We start from the raw sequence: 12,835 nt of genomic DNA, 5'->3' as shown, positions 1-12,835 counted from the left end.
ATAAACTAATATTAATAAAGAAAATGAAATCCATTAAATTATAATAAAAATAAAGAGCATATTCTAAAACAAAGGCTTTGAATAAAAAAGAGAATAAAACAATTACAATATTCTAATACATTAATTATCTTAAAAGAGAACAAATAAGAGCTAAAAAACTTAATTAATGAAAATTAATGCACATATTTATCAATAAAGGCGTGATACATAATCAATCAGCTCCTATACCCCGTAGGATATCTTACTTTTATTTATAACATAAATCAACGCTAACACACTTTGGAGATTTCAGAATTTATTTGAAAATTATTTTTTGGGAATTGGATTTTTATACTTTCAAACGATTTTCATCAAAATCTGTGCAAAATCTGAAAAAGTGAGGTATCGTGTTCTTATACTGCTAATAAGAAATAATCATGACAAAAAAAAAATAATTATTAGAAAACAAAAATTAATAGGTACCAAAAAATAATCAACTTGATGATTCAAATTATGATTTCAAAGAAATGATTAATTCATGATTAATTCAGTAATTAAAATTATAAATTTGGTCAATATCAATAAAAATTATCATTTGTACACACAGTTAGGAATTTAGACATTACTTATATTTACTAATAATAATGATTATAAGAAATTGATTAAGATTACAAGGAAATTCGTAACAAAATAAAACAACTTTTTGATTAAAATTTTAAGTTGCTAGACTGACTGATTAAAAAGCAAACAACTGTTAAGAGTTAAATTTAAAACAAAAAACGGAGTATTTTTTAAAGGGCATACCTTAAACACATCTTCAGGTACACCAATAAGAAAAGGCATGGGGGCAAAAATATAATCAATTAAAGCCATTGGTAGAACTGGTACAAATAAATGTTGCCATATCATTGGGTAAATTACATCATTTGCAGACTGTACACATGCACTTAACCGGGATAATTTCTTTGATGTAAATATTATCCTTCTCTCAAATAACATTGAAGCAAAAACGGTCATCATATTATTAACATCAACAGCATTATAATATTCAGTTAAGTTTCTCTAAAATAAGTAAAAATATAATAATTTATATAGGTAAAAGAAACATAAATGTATAACTTACATTTTCTGGAATACTAGGAAGACCAAATGGCTTTGGACTTTCTACAGTAAATGTCTAAAAAGGATAATTTTTAATACATATAATACATGTATTATATTAATTAGGAGTAAATTTACCCGTTCACCCTTATTAAAAGGAACAGAAAAAGTTTTTCCTGGGTCAGCTAATTTTGTATTGTAGACAGTCTTTAAGAATTCATCCAAATCTTCAGCCCTTGGACTGTGCATCAAAACAGCAATGGTATCTAAAAACCTTTAAAACGATTACAATAAATTGAAAAATTACTTTCTGCAAATATTACTTGTATAGAGCTTGATGCCATGGTAGATAACTTAATACAACAATTGCAGTTTGAGATTTAGGGTCATGCCTGCAGAATCCAAAAGTCCATTTTGATTTAATATCAGTTAACACAAATGAGTAATGTTGAATAACAACACTAAAATCCAAATAATTAATGCATTACATATTGTGACTACAGTAATTACATACTTTTCAAAATTACAGGGATAAGAAAATTTAGGTATAGACTTTAAGACTTCTTCATCTTTGTAACTTTCTGGGAACTGTTGTAGAATCCAAGCATCTCTTTCTGGTGTGGGTGGCACAATTTCACAAAAACATTCAAAGAAATGTTTAACATTTTCCCTACAACATTTATATGAGCATTTGAATATTTAGCACTTTAAGTTTAAAATATGAAGAATATTGAAAGAAAATTGACTTTTCCATTGCTTAAACTATGAAAAAACGCACCTAATTCTGGAGCCCATATTATCCCTCAGTTGACTGAAACGCACATTGTTATAGGATACAACTTTCTATGACAGTATAATAATCATTCTCTTCTTAAGGTCGCAAGGAGTATTGAAAAATAATTTGAAAGTGCAACATTATGACAATTACATCCGCTACTCTCCACAACAATTAAAAATTAAATGTCATTCAATGGTCAGTTACACATGACAGCTGTTTGTCAATAAACCATTCAATAAACACTTCAACTCAAGCCTCACGCTGCACAAACTTCAATTATACCAACTTCCATTCATCTAATAAAATATTTTTTTTAATTAATTTTTGTAAGACACCTATTTCCTCATCTTAGTAATTTGTTGCATATGAGTGCTAATCTATTAATAAAAATAATACATACCCCTGATTTGAATGATGGAATGAAATTTTAGGACTATCAATTATTAGAAAAAGTGACACACTAGTTGAATAGTTCAAACGCTCCAAGCTCTACTATATATCTCATATCTATCTATATTCCAAATCTTATCTATGTTCCAAACGTAAATTCCAAATATCTATGATTCTAAATCATAGATAATTTCCAAATCAAATCGTCTTAACCTATTATCTATGGTTTTAACTAGGGTTTTAACCTAAATGAAATGTTTATTGTAAAAGTTAAATAAATTTTTGTTTTCTCCATAATGCTTTATTTTATTCGTAACATTCATAATCACATTTATAAATTTAATAGGTAACTAATATGCAGTTTCTATGGAAAAATAATAACGATAAATATTAACATACATTTTCGTTACTACAACATTGATTTGATAATAGCAGTGGAATGTATGGAAGTTACCTTGTATAGAAATGAAACAAAAATAAAATCATTTTAAGGAATTCGAGGAGTTTTATAAACATTATGTGTTATGTGATATAGTGAAGACTGTCTGCAGAAAATTGAGATACAATGATTCGTGTCAATGTTTTGCCTAGAACTATTCGGGATGCCTGTGTAACTTCGTTTTTACTTGTAATGGTCCCTTTGACGTATTGGTTTGAGTTATTCGTCGTTTTTCCGGTGTTTTTTAAACCATGGGGTCTGCTGTACATTATACACATAGGGTTAAGCTTGTTTCTATTATTTAACATTATTTCTAATTTTTTTGCCATAGTATTTACCGACACCAGTATTAGAGGTAGGATGATTTCCACTAAGTTAGACCCCGAATGGCGATTTTGTTATTCTTGTGAGTCTGTGGCTCCACCACGTTCATGGCATTGTAGTGCTTGTGATACTTGCATTTTAAAGAGGGATCATCACTGTATGTTTACGAGTTGCTGCATTGGTCATTTTAATCATAGATACTTTTTCATGTTTATTTTTTATATTTTCATTTCCCTTGCATATTGTCTAGTTTATAATACTCTGTATTTTTGGAATTTAGTAGAATTTAGGTCTTGGATGACAATTGTCAAACTTTTATTTCCCTTAGCGACTCTTTTTATTGATAACAGTTTAACTCAACTCAGCCTCTTTTTGTACTTATTATTAACATTAAGCACCATTTTGTGCGGGGTTCTTTTATATTATCATGGAGATTTAATGCTCAAAGGAAAAGTTAATCATGAAAGGAAAAGTAAAGACAGTAAGTACAATCAAGGAAGAAAAAGAAATGTTACAACAGTTCTTGGTGAACGATGGCATTTAGTGTGGATTTCCCCGTTTATTGAAAGTAAATTGCCAGGAGACGGGATTAACTGGACTGTAACTGAAAATCACAAAACGCAGTAAATGATTTTATTAAATGTTATAATTGTTATACGTAAGACACGATTGTTATTAATGTTGTAAAGTGGACATTTTGTCATAAATGTTTATAAAGAGTTTTTGTCAATTGATTTTACTATTTACTGTTGAATAAAATTGACTAAATCTATTTGAAATTGTTTGCAATAACGTTCTATTGTTAAAATTATGTTACAATTTTTTAAAACAAAACCTTATGACTAAATATGCACTGCGCAGCAAATCGCGCATTACCGTTTCATCATTGCCATACCATAGATAATGCCATACTCCCAGGTACATGACACCATAGTCATATATTAATGAACGTGCCTTAGCTGTATGTCGTTGTAATAATTTCTTGGCTCGGAAAGGGAGAGAGATGGCGTATGGTTTCGGACTAGTGCTATCTGTTTCATGACACGCTTACGCACTATCGTGAGAGAGATGGATATTGTCCGAAACATCGTTCCGTCTCTTTCTTATGTTGTACTACAATTCTAACCGCTAAGGCATGTCAATTAGCGCAGTTAACTACTGCACATATAATACACATATAATACGAAAGATCACCCACTGCCACAGTGGTATCCATATTTAGTTCTCACCTCTCTCCCCTCATACACTAGAATTGACAAACCTTTGTCTTTTTTAATTCTGTCCATAAAATACTATTTTTTTTTTTGAAGTGCACTAATTTTTTATTGATTATTCTCAGAAACACTATAATCAGTCAAAAACATGTATAGATATTTTACAGATTGATTATTTAACGTCACTGAAGCGAGTGAGTGAAAAATACTTAGTAAATCCAGTTCTACATTGACATGGTAAAAATTAAGTAGCCATTAAATTAAACTAATATGATATGAATTGCGATCAATTCAAAAAACTAATCCCACAGCCACAAGAGCAATATTCATAAAGAAAGCGAAATTGCCAATTTACTAGAACAAATTACTGAGCGGGCATCATCAACGTCTTACGCCTTTTATAAAATGTTTGGCAACGTTTCATTATTTCGTATTAAAGTAATCTACTGCGCATGACTAAAAGTATGCTACAAGTACAAGCTTTTAAATGTAAGGGATCGCCATCTTTCGGTTCACTGTCTTTTAATCTTTAGCGCATGTGCGTCTGTTACTTATAACTTGTGAATGCATATTAATGATTGTGCGAAATTATTGCCAAATTAATTTGTTGTCGCGTCGGTATAATAATATAAGTGAGCGATTTAATCGCACTATGCGAAATACCTAGGTAAGAGTCGTATTTTTACACATCATCTACATTTTAGGTTAAGGTAACATATTTAGTGGCGCCAAAAATCCATACAAATGATTTTGTCGGAATATACTTTTTCTCAGTTACCTTACTTTGAGAATAAAGTATTATTAAGGTGTAGGTACCTATTGTTATGTGGGTAAATCACAATAACTAGTTATATTTTTTCTCTGTGAAAATTGACTGGTATAGCTAACTAAAAAGCAAAGTTTAATGTTTTCCTATTTCGTATACCTAGGTCTACTGATACAGCAAGTTCTATTTCTATAATTTACCAAAAATGTATTCGCATTCCTTCAATAAATTCTACAAGTAGAAGCATTGTAGCGTAGCCGTTTTTAACGTTAGTTTGTCATTCAGTAAACAATGTTATGAAGTTTTACAATTTTATGACTAATAAAGTAAAACTATTTCAGATTTATGCAATAATTTCGTTTCTTAAAAAAACGCAAGAACATTGCTCTTTAAAATTTTTTTACTATTAAACTTTTATTCAACAGTCTGCAATTTGTTATGTAATTAAAACAGCCTCGATAGGATAACAATGTAATTTATTTAAAATGGCCGTCTTTAATTACCTAATATGACACACACATAAAAGGTTTTTAATTAATACAAAGAGCGTAACAGTCTTTTTGGATATGGCCTAAAAGTGGTTTTATCATTACCACAATGGCATTTGAATGTGGAAACGTTTCTAATTTTAAATAGTTTACAGTACATATAACTTATTCTAGAAAACTGCTTCTTCTTGACCACTTCTTTGATTTGCCCTTATCTGTAGCAGTTCTCTGATAAGACCAGCTTTTTCCCGTTCTAGCACCGATATCCTATCACTTTTCTTATTAACTTCCTACAAAAAATGAAGCAATTTATTTTCATAATTAAATATTTTGATTCTATTTATATAAATGTTACGGCAATTCGGGACATACTGTATGTGCAGAATGCTTATAATAATTGTGGTTCGAATTAATTGTGCACATTCTTTGTGCAGGAAACGTGAAATTTAATATAGCTAAATAAATATACAAGTATACAATTTCACAAAAGACTTACCTCCGTGAGAAGATGGTTTTGCTGTTTTAATCTTGCGGTAATATCTCGACTGAGATCATGTTGCTGATGCACTTGGGGGTAATGGTGTACAGCTAAGTTCATATGTAGGGGTAAACCACCCCTCTCCCAACTATCTGTTAAAGCAGCTAAATGCCTGTTAACTTCCAAAACCCTTGCTCGTTGAAGCTCTAATCGTTCCTGTTGAGCCTCTGTCCACTGCTCCTAATTATGAAAAGTTGAAATTAGTCTCAGTCTGAATTGTACTATTTGTGACTTCGGATTTTGTTTTTAATGAACTTATTCGGTAATTAAAGTTACGTACTGCTTTAATTGTTTTGATAAAATTAAAATGTTAAAATAGATAAAAATGGGAATTTCAAAATTCTGTAAAGTAACGAAAGACAATTTGTACATAAGATTTAAAAAGATGTCAGATATTTATAAAGGAAATTGTATCCGTTTTAATATATTAACAGTAAGTATAACATTTCTCAACTTTCATCAATTAAGAAAAGACACAGGAATGGTAACTTGGCTACAGACTATAAAGTAAAGGTCGATTAATGTAAAAGGAATAACGTAAATTTCAAACTTATGAGTAATGCCATAACATCTCACCGTTCGAGATTGTGGGAAAGTTAAACATTAAATACCTAAAGCTTTTCTTTGTGAGTAATTACGTAAAATAATAACAAATACTAACGTAAGTAGGTACGCCAGTGTCCCCGTTTGTTATCCTATTGACCTTTTCTACGACACGACGCAGAATATAAAAATGTGCAAATAACCTACTAAGTTTGTTCATATTAAAACGCGTTAACTAATTAGAAACACGAAGGAAATTTTAAATACTTTAAATTGCTAATTTTAATAACAATTTGTGTTGTGCCCATACCATAACGTTTTAAAATGATTATTCCCATTGTGCTATAATTTACTGATAAAATATTATTATTAATAAAATCGGAATAGAGCAATTGCTAAGTAATTATATAGAATTAAATGCATTTTATACTGATATTTTCTGCCTTTTCTAGTACTATTAAATGGAAAGTCACATAATTTCGTGGTATATTTACTTACTTATTTCGTTTTTTTTCTTCTTTAATTAAATATATGTTAAACTCTAAGTACCTACTATAATAATTTTAGTATGTTTGGCAACGTTACCTTTAACGGAAATATCTATCGCGCATGACAGCAAGCCATTAAACCACGGGACTGCCATTTTCGTCGGACGTTCTTTCAATTTTTGTCGTTTTGCGTATAGATTGTGTTTATAAAATTTATCGATGTGGATAAATTTCGTTAATTAAGACAGTAGGTGGTGAAATTATTGTTAAATTACAATTATTTGTCGCGTTTGAGATAGTACAAGTGAATAATAAATAATCACGTTATGGAGAGACGGTAAGAATCTTATTATCGTCTTATATTTACTACAATTTTAGGTTAAGCTTACGTATCACCTACGATTTTGTTTAATAACACATTTCTTAATCGCCTAACTTTGACAGAGTTTTCATAAATTCTTTGACATTTCAGTAATTAAAGATAAAATATCGAAGTTTGTTGATACCTACCTCAATACATATAATATGTCACGTTTCTTTATCGATAACCACCTTGTTGGTGTAGTTGTAAAACGCACATTTTATGACCTATTCTTTTAATATTTGCGTGCTATTAGGAGTTTCAACAGTTACCTACCTACTAGTTCTCTAAATAAAAGCAAAAACGAATCTCCAATTTTTTTAAAAAATTCTACAGGTGGAAGTAGCATTACAATGTTGCCGCTTTTGGACGTTAGTTTTTCATCAAATAATATTATGATGCTTAGTTATTTATTGATAAAAAAAAATCGACTTAAGCTGCTTGAAACAGTATGTTATTAGTCTCTTTCATTCTAATACCAATAGTAAAATTATAATATAAGTGTTTTGAATTCTTAGGATTATAATTGTACCAAGTTATGATTATAAAAATGTATCTTATAATTTCCGTGATGAGAAGTGATTTTTTAGCGTATGTCTTGTTATGGCATTAGCTTTTCGTTAGAAATGTAAAAAATGCATTAAAAACTGCATTCATTAACATTTAACATTAATTTATATTCGAAGTGTTGCTCAGTTAATTTTGAAGTGTGAGTACAAAATGTTTATGTTTAATCAATAGTTCAAATTTAATGAATACTGAGGATTACAATCTTGAAGTACTCCGCGGTATAAGTAGCATGTACTATTTAAAATTTGATATCTACAACTTTAGTTCGGTTTGTCTAAATTATTGTTAAAATCCATGTAGACCAAATCGACTCGAAGCAAAAATTTCATATGCCTAATGAATTATTAATGAATATTCTACTTAAATATGAAAATTGTGTTGTACTACTTACCACGTGACCCATTCGACCCAAGTATTTCATTTTTTCTTGTACAACAGCAATTTGTTTTAAATACCAATCCCTAGCCTTTTCAATAGCATTTAATCCCGACATTAGTACATCTTTTTCTTGTTCTATCTGCTTCATTCTTTTAAGCATATTGTAATCTATTCCATTTTGTAAAGTGTGTCTTCTGGGTTCTCGTCTTCTGTTGTTTGGCTTTTTTTGGTATATACCTCCAGATGCGGGTACATCTGTTTGGGTTGACGCCTTCCCATCACCTAAACCTCTTCCAGAAGTACGCGGAGGGATTGCGTTATATTGAGGAGATCGCTTTCCAGATTTGCCGTCCTGATCATTCAGCATCAAACCTGTTAAATAATAAAATTTATAAAAATCTTACCTCTACATTTAGTGCGTTCGCGCTTATGTAATTATTATTTTTACTTGGACTAGACGAATTCTTTAATTTTAATTTCTTAATCTCTAATAATGAATGTGTTTGAAAAGTACTGCTTTAAATTTGTGTCATGATACTCCTTTATTTGGGAATTAATTCAACAGAAAGCAAAGCTGAGAACTTTGAAATTGCTTTAAAAGCAATGATTTTTCACTAATTTACCGTTAAAGGTTTTTGAAATGATCAGTGTCATTCCTCTCTTATCTACACATTGTTACAAAAATTTTATTAGTTTTGTTTTCGAGAATACGTTAAATATTTTTACCCATTTGCCAGTTCTGTAAGGCAGTTCGTATTTCCGCTCGGTCAACATTGGTGATGCCCACATTCAGAGCCGATCGGGGGGGTTTGGGGGGACCATACAGCGCCGGTTTGTTTACTGTAGATTTTTCAAATCCATGCATGTTTTCAACGGACTCTCCAACATCTTTATTTTTATTACGTTCTCCTAACAGTTGAGGCATACTCAGCGTTCGTTGTTGATGTTGTTGAGGATTAGGCCTGATTGACGGGACGTTATTCCAAGTAGGAGGTTGAGGAGATGTATCTATGTCTAATAAGGGTGCACTGGGGGGTCTATTTTGTTGGGATTGTACTCCTGCAGGCTCCGTTGTCCTTTGTCTTTGTTCCACCTGATTCCTTAAGAGGCATATTTTAAGACCAGCGCAGAATCTTTCGAATGATAACATCCCATTTGGAGGTGTAACTTTCCTGAGACTTTCCAAGACGCCCTTGGGCAAACCTTTCGACTCATCGTCTTGCCATCTGTTCTCTATGTCGGAAAAATTTACGTAACCAGTTTTTTTATCGTCCATAATGTCGAAAAGGGTGCGCATTGCGGTGACGAATTGTTTGGGGAGTCCGTCTAATGTTGAGGTGCGATTATGGGACGTCATGCCAAGGAACAGCGGACCGTTGGAATTGAAATTCAAGACGATGAAGACATACACAACACGCACACTCTACCAGACACTCAAACGGACACTGCTGTTTGATGCAGAGTTTTGTTATTGTGATCGGTACAATCGACGTGGGTATACCTGCAGGTCGTGCTTGCGAGAGTGGGAACCTGTTGCACAGGTACATGTGTACGGAGAAAGGTTTACGTTGTTACGACGTGATGGGTGTAGGTTGGTTTTAAACGGATTTACTCATTTGGTGGACTTGCAATTTTCGATTTAATAAACTGACTAGTGAATGAAGTGAGATCAATAAATTAATCAATACATTTTTTATTTAATGCACTGCAGGGATAGATATACAGGGGCAAAAGATTAATATGCTTAGATTTGCAGATGATATAGCAGTATTAGGGTCTAGTAAGGAGTTCGAGAGAGCTTTAAAATAAAATATGAAAGGAGTAGAATTACGACTTTTGCTTAAAAATATATTTAATACACTCTTTTCACTTATGGTGTACAATTCGGCACAGTCAAAGAGCAATACCACTTAACTCGCTCAACTACCAAGAAAGAATGCCTCTTTTCCCTTTTGGTATATACATAGGTATATACCATACATATATTCATAGACTAAATAGTAAACTAAATTATAAACAAAACACCGCTCTCCGGCAAGGAATAGTAGTCCCGCAGAATATAAACAATGACGTGGTCACGAACAGCCAGAGGAACTCCAAGGCAGAAATAGGTTCTTACAAATAGAAGCGGTATTGACAAAACAGTACCGTATGAAAATAAATAAAAGTAAAACAAAAATACTGATATACAAGGAAAGAAAAAGTAGGGAAAGAACGAACATAAAGGTAGGAGACGAAAAATTAGAAGAAATGACTGATTTTAGGTATCTAGGAAGTCAGATAAGTCAGGACGGAAGGGGTAGTAGGGATATAAGGCGGAGGATAGCGCAGGGTCGAGTCGGTGTCAATTAAAAGAAGTCACTTCTATACTCACGAACAATTAATTTAGAAATTGGAAAAAGATAGTTAAAGGTTAATGTTTGAAGCGCGGCGCTGTACGGGTGCGAAACATAGACGGTGAGCGCGGTGGAAAAGAAAAGGTTAGAAGCGTTCGAAATGTGGTATTACCGGCAAATGATGAGGATACTGTGGATAGAGAAGGTTAGAAATAAAGAGATATTAGAAAGAATAGGGGAACACAGGACTCTGTGGAAGTCAATAAGAAATAGGCGAGATAGGTTTGTAGGACACCTTCTCAGGCATGAAGGTGTAATCAGAGACATATTAGAGGCAGAAACGGAAGTTAGAAGGGGTAAAAGTAGGCCTATATTAGATTACTGGCAAATATTTAAGGATGTGGGTTGTTCTAGTTTTAGGGAAATAAAGATTAGTTAGGAAAAAGTGGATGTGCGTGTCCAATCAGTCTTAAGACTGACGACCTTATGAAGATGAATAAGAATATCCTATGATTCGAATGTGCTATTTTCAAAAACTTTGAATTTGTACCGTGTTTGTAATTTGCATTATTTTTATTGCTTTAACAACTGTTCCGATATAATCTAACCTTTTGAAAAAGTTACAAAGCAGCGACAGTTGTTAAGTCAATAAAAATATGCATTTACAAATGGAGTTTTTATTTATTTCAATTCAAATGTTTGCACCAACTAAGTGAAAGTAGACTCAGTCAACTAGATTGATGATTGAAATAACTTTAAGTTTGTAGGTATGCAATTTTGCATCCATAATTACTTATTTGTTTAAAGGATGTAACATTTAAAATCTATTATCATAAATATCTATATAAGTAAAAAAAATAATTACGTAACTTGATCAAAAAATGAAGAGAAAACCTATAATGTTATACCATCTCTGAAATTAATTTTCACTTTTTGTATAATTTTTATGCAGCTTTTAACGTTTTAACATTAGTTATTATTGATATATCTACTGTAGAAAGTGTTCAAATTTATGTAAGTATTTCTTACATAATGAAAATATACATAATTTAGAATTTTTTCATAAATAAATTTGCTATTTTTTATCGGATATTAAAAATAAATAAGAGAGAATTAAATTCGACAGCTTTCGTTTCATTTGATATATTTTTTTATTAGTACCTACCTATTTAATACTTAATAAGTACCTAATTCTCTAATTTTGTAATTTTGAGGCAATACCAAAAATCGAATTATTTTTCCGTACTAAGTACCTTTCTTTTCGATTTTGTGCAATTCATTTCGATAAAAAGTACAATAATTACTTCTCGTCTACCCACGCACGACCTTGACATAACTAGAAAATAACGTTTTCCTAACCGATTCTTAAAGTTAATTCCGTAACCAACTTTAGCGAGCAATTACTTATTATTTACCAACCGCTATTTCTATTAATAAGGATTTCTTCATCGTTTTTCGGAATAATAGACTTTGCAATTTTTACTTTGTACACGTTACATTACAGATGTCGTTCAAATTCCTTTTTTAATTACAACTTCTAATTTCTAATTATTTGTAATAAATACAAAAACAATTGTTATCATTTATAAGTAATTAGGTGTACCCTGCGCGCGTTGCTACGCCACCAACTAAAATATATTTGAAGGAAAGACGTTGAACAAATATTTAATTCATTTTGAGTCATTTTATTGATTTTGTTCATTTCGAAAAAATTGTGATATTGCAGCGTTTCGTTTCAATTCGATATTTATTGAAGTGCTGTGGGATACACAATATTTCCTGTTTTTCCTGTCGAAAATTGGTCGTACCAACTCAGAAACCTTCTTTGGCTCATGCACAACAACTTTGCTAAAGATCATCACATGATCAAATGCATAGTTTACGATTCTATAAAGGACATACAGACAAACATTCATTTATATATAACAGGTCAATTGAAAAGTCCCCCGCCTAAAATAGTAAAACACATTTTTTTTGCAAAATTCGTTTTTCTTATTCAACATAATTCCCTTCAAGGGTGATACACTGATTATAGCGATCCTCCAACTTTTCGATACCATTTTTGTAGTACGATTTGTCCTTTGCTTCAAAATAGGCCTCAGTTTCGGCGATCACCTCTTCATTCGACGAAAATTTTTTCCC

The 12,835-nt window shown here is 31.4% G+C and overlaps 3 protein-coding genes across 4 annotated transcripts in view; 1 reads left to right on the top strand and 2 right to left on the bottom strand.

Moving 5' to 3' along the window:
- The window catches only part of LOC108744604 (DENN domain-containing protein 1A-like), a 4,447-nt gene extending 2,215 nt beyond the window's left edge, over nucleotides 1–2,232 (bottom strand). Inside the window, exons 1-6 of the mRNA XM_025980361.1 lie at nucleotides 1,859–2,232; nucleotides 1,595–1,750; nucleotides 1,404–1,541; nucleotides 1,219–1,354; nucleotides 1,103–1,156; nucleotides 784–1,041 (exon numbers count right to left, since the gene is read on the bottom strand). Coding sequence (XP_025836146.1) covers nucleotides 784–1,041; nucleotides 1,103–1,156; nucleotides 1,219–1,354; nucleotides 1,404–1,541; nucleotides 1,595–1,750; nucleotides 1,859–1,875 — 759 coding nt within the window. The 5' untranslated portion in view covers nucleotides 1,876–2,232. The remainder of the gene's footprint in view (nucleotides 1–783; nucleotides 1,042–1,102; nucleotides 1,157–1,218; nucleotides 1,355–1,403; nucleotides 1,542–1,594; nucleotides 1,751–1,858) is intronic.
- A 266-nt stretch (nucleotides 2,233–2,498) lies between these two features.
- The window catches only part of LOC108744592 (probable palmitoyltransferase ZDHHC24), a 58,338-nt gene continuing 48,001 nt past the window's right edge, over nucleotides 2,499–12,835 (top strand). Inside the window, exon 1 of one of the 2 annotated variants that reach the window (XM_018480452.1) lies at nucleotides 2,499–4,892. In XM_018480452.1, coding sequence (XP_018335954.1) covers nucleotides 2,814–3,638 — 825 coding nt within the window. In that variant the 5' untranslated portion in view covers nucleotides 2,499–2,813 and the 3' untranslated portion in view covers nucleotides 3,639–4,892. Of the gene's footprint in view, nucleotides 4,893–6,216; nucleotides 7,386–12,835 lie in introns of those variants that run through there. The other variant, XR_001938984.1, reaches the window with a different exon arrangement.
- LOC108744591 (suppressor APC domain-containing protein 2) lies at nucleotides 5,449–9,714 on the bottom strand. Its single transcript, XM_018480451.1, has 4 exons — nucleotides 9,084–9,714; nucleotides 8,371–8,729; nucleotides 5,976–6,197; nucleotides 5,449–5,769 (listed from the first exon to the last, which is right to left on the bottom strand). Exons 1-4 carry the CDS (start codon nucleotides 9,712–9,714, stop codon nucleotides 5,650–5,652), a joined length of 1,332 nt encoding a protein of 443 aa, XP_018335953.1. The 3' UTR covers nucleotides 5,449–5,649.

Source organism: Agrilus planipennis, unplaced genomic scaffold (genome assembly GCF_000699045.2).
Source record: "Agrilus planipennis isolate EAB-ADULT unplaced genomic scaffold, Apla_2.0 scaffold47, whole genome shotgun sequence".
Classification (NCBI taxonomy): Eukaryota; Metazoa; Arthropoda; class Insecta; order Coleoptera; family Buprestidae; genus Agrilus; species Agrilus planipennis.
This window is presented reverse-complemented; position numbering and strand designations above follow the sequence as displayed.

What these genes read in the sequence shown, in the direction of transcription:
- LOC108744591 (XM_018480451.1), bottom strand. Translation starts at nt 9,714, where the DNA reads ATGACGTCCCATAATCGCACCTCAACATTAGACGGACTCCCCAAACAA. An exon ending in TGGGTCGAATGGGTCACGTG is followed by an intron (nt 6,198 to 8,370) that starts GTAAGTAGTACA and finishes TTTCATAATTAG; the next exon opens with GAGCAGTGGACAGAGGCTCA. An exon ending in AAAACCATCTTCTCACGGAG is followed by an intron (nt 5,770 to 5,975) that starts GTAAGTCTTTTG and finishes CATTTTTTGTAG; the next exon opens with GAAGTTAATAAGAAAAGTGA.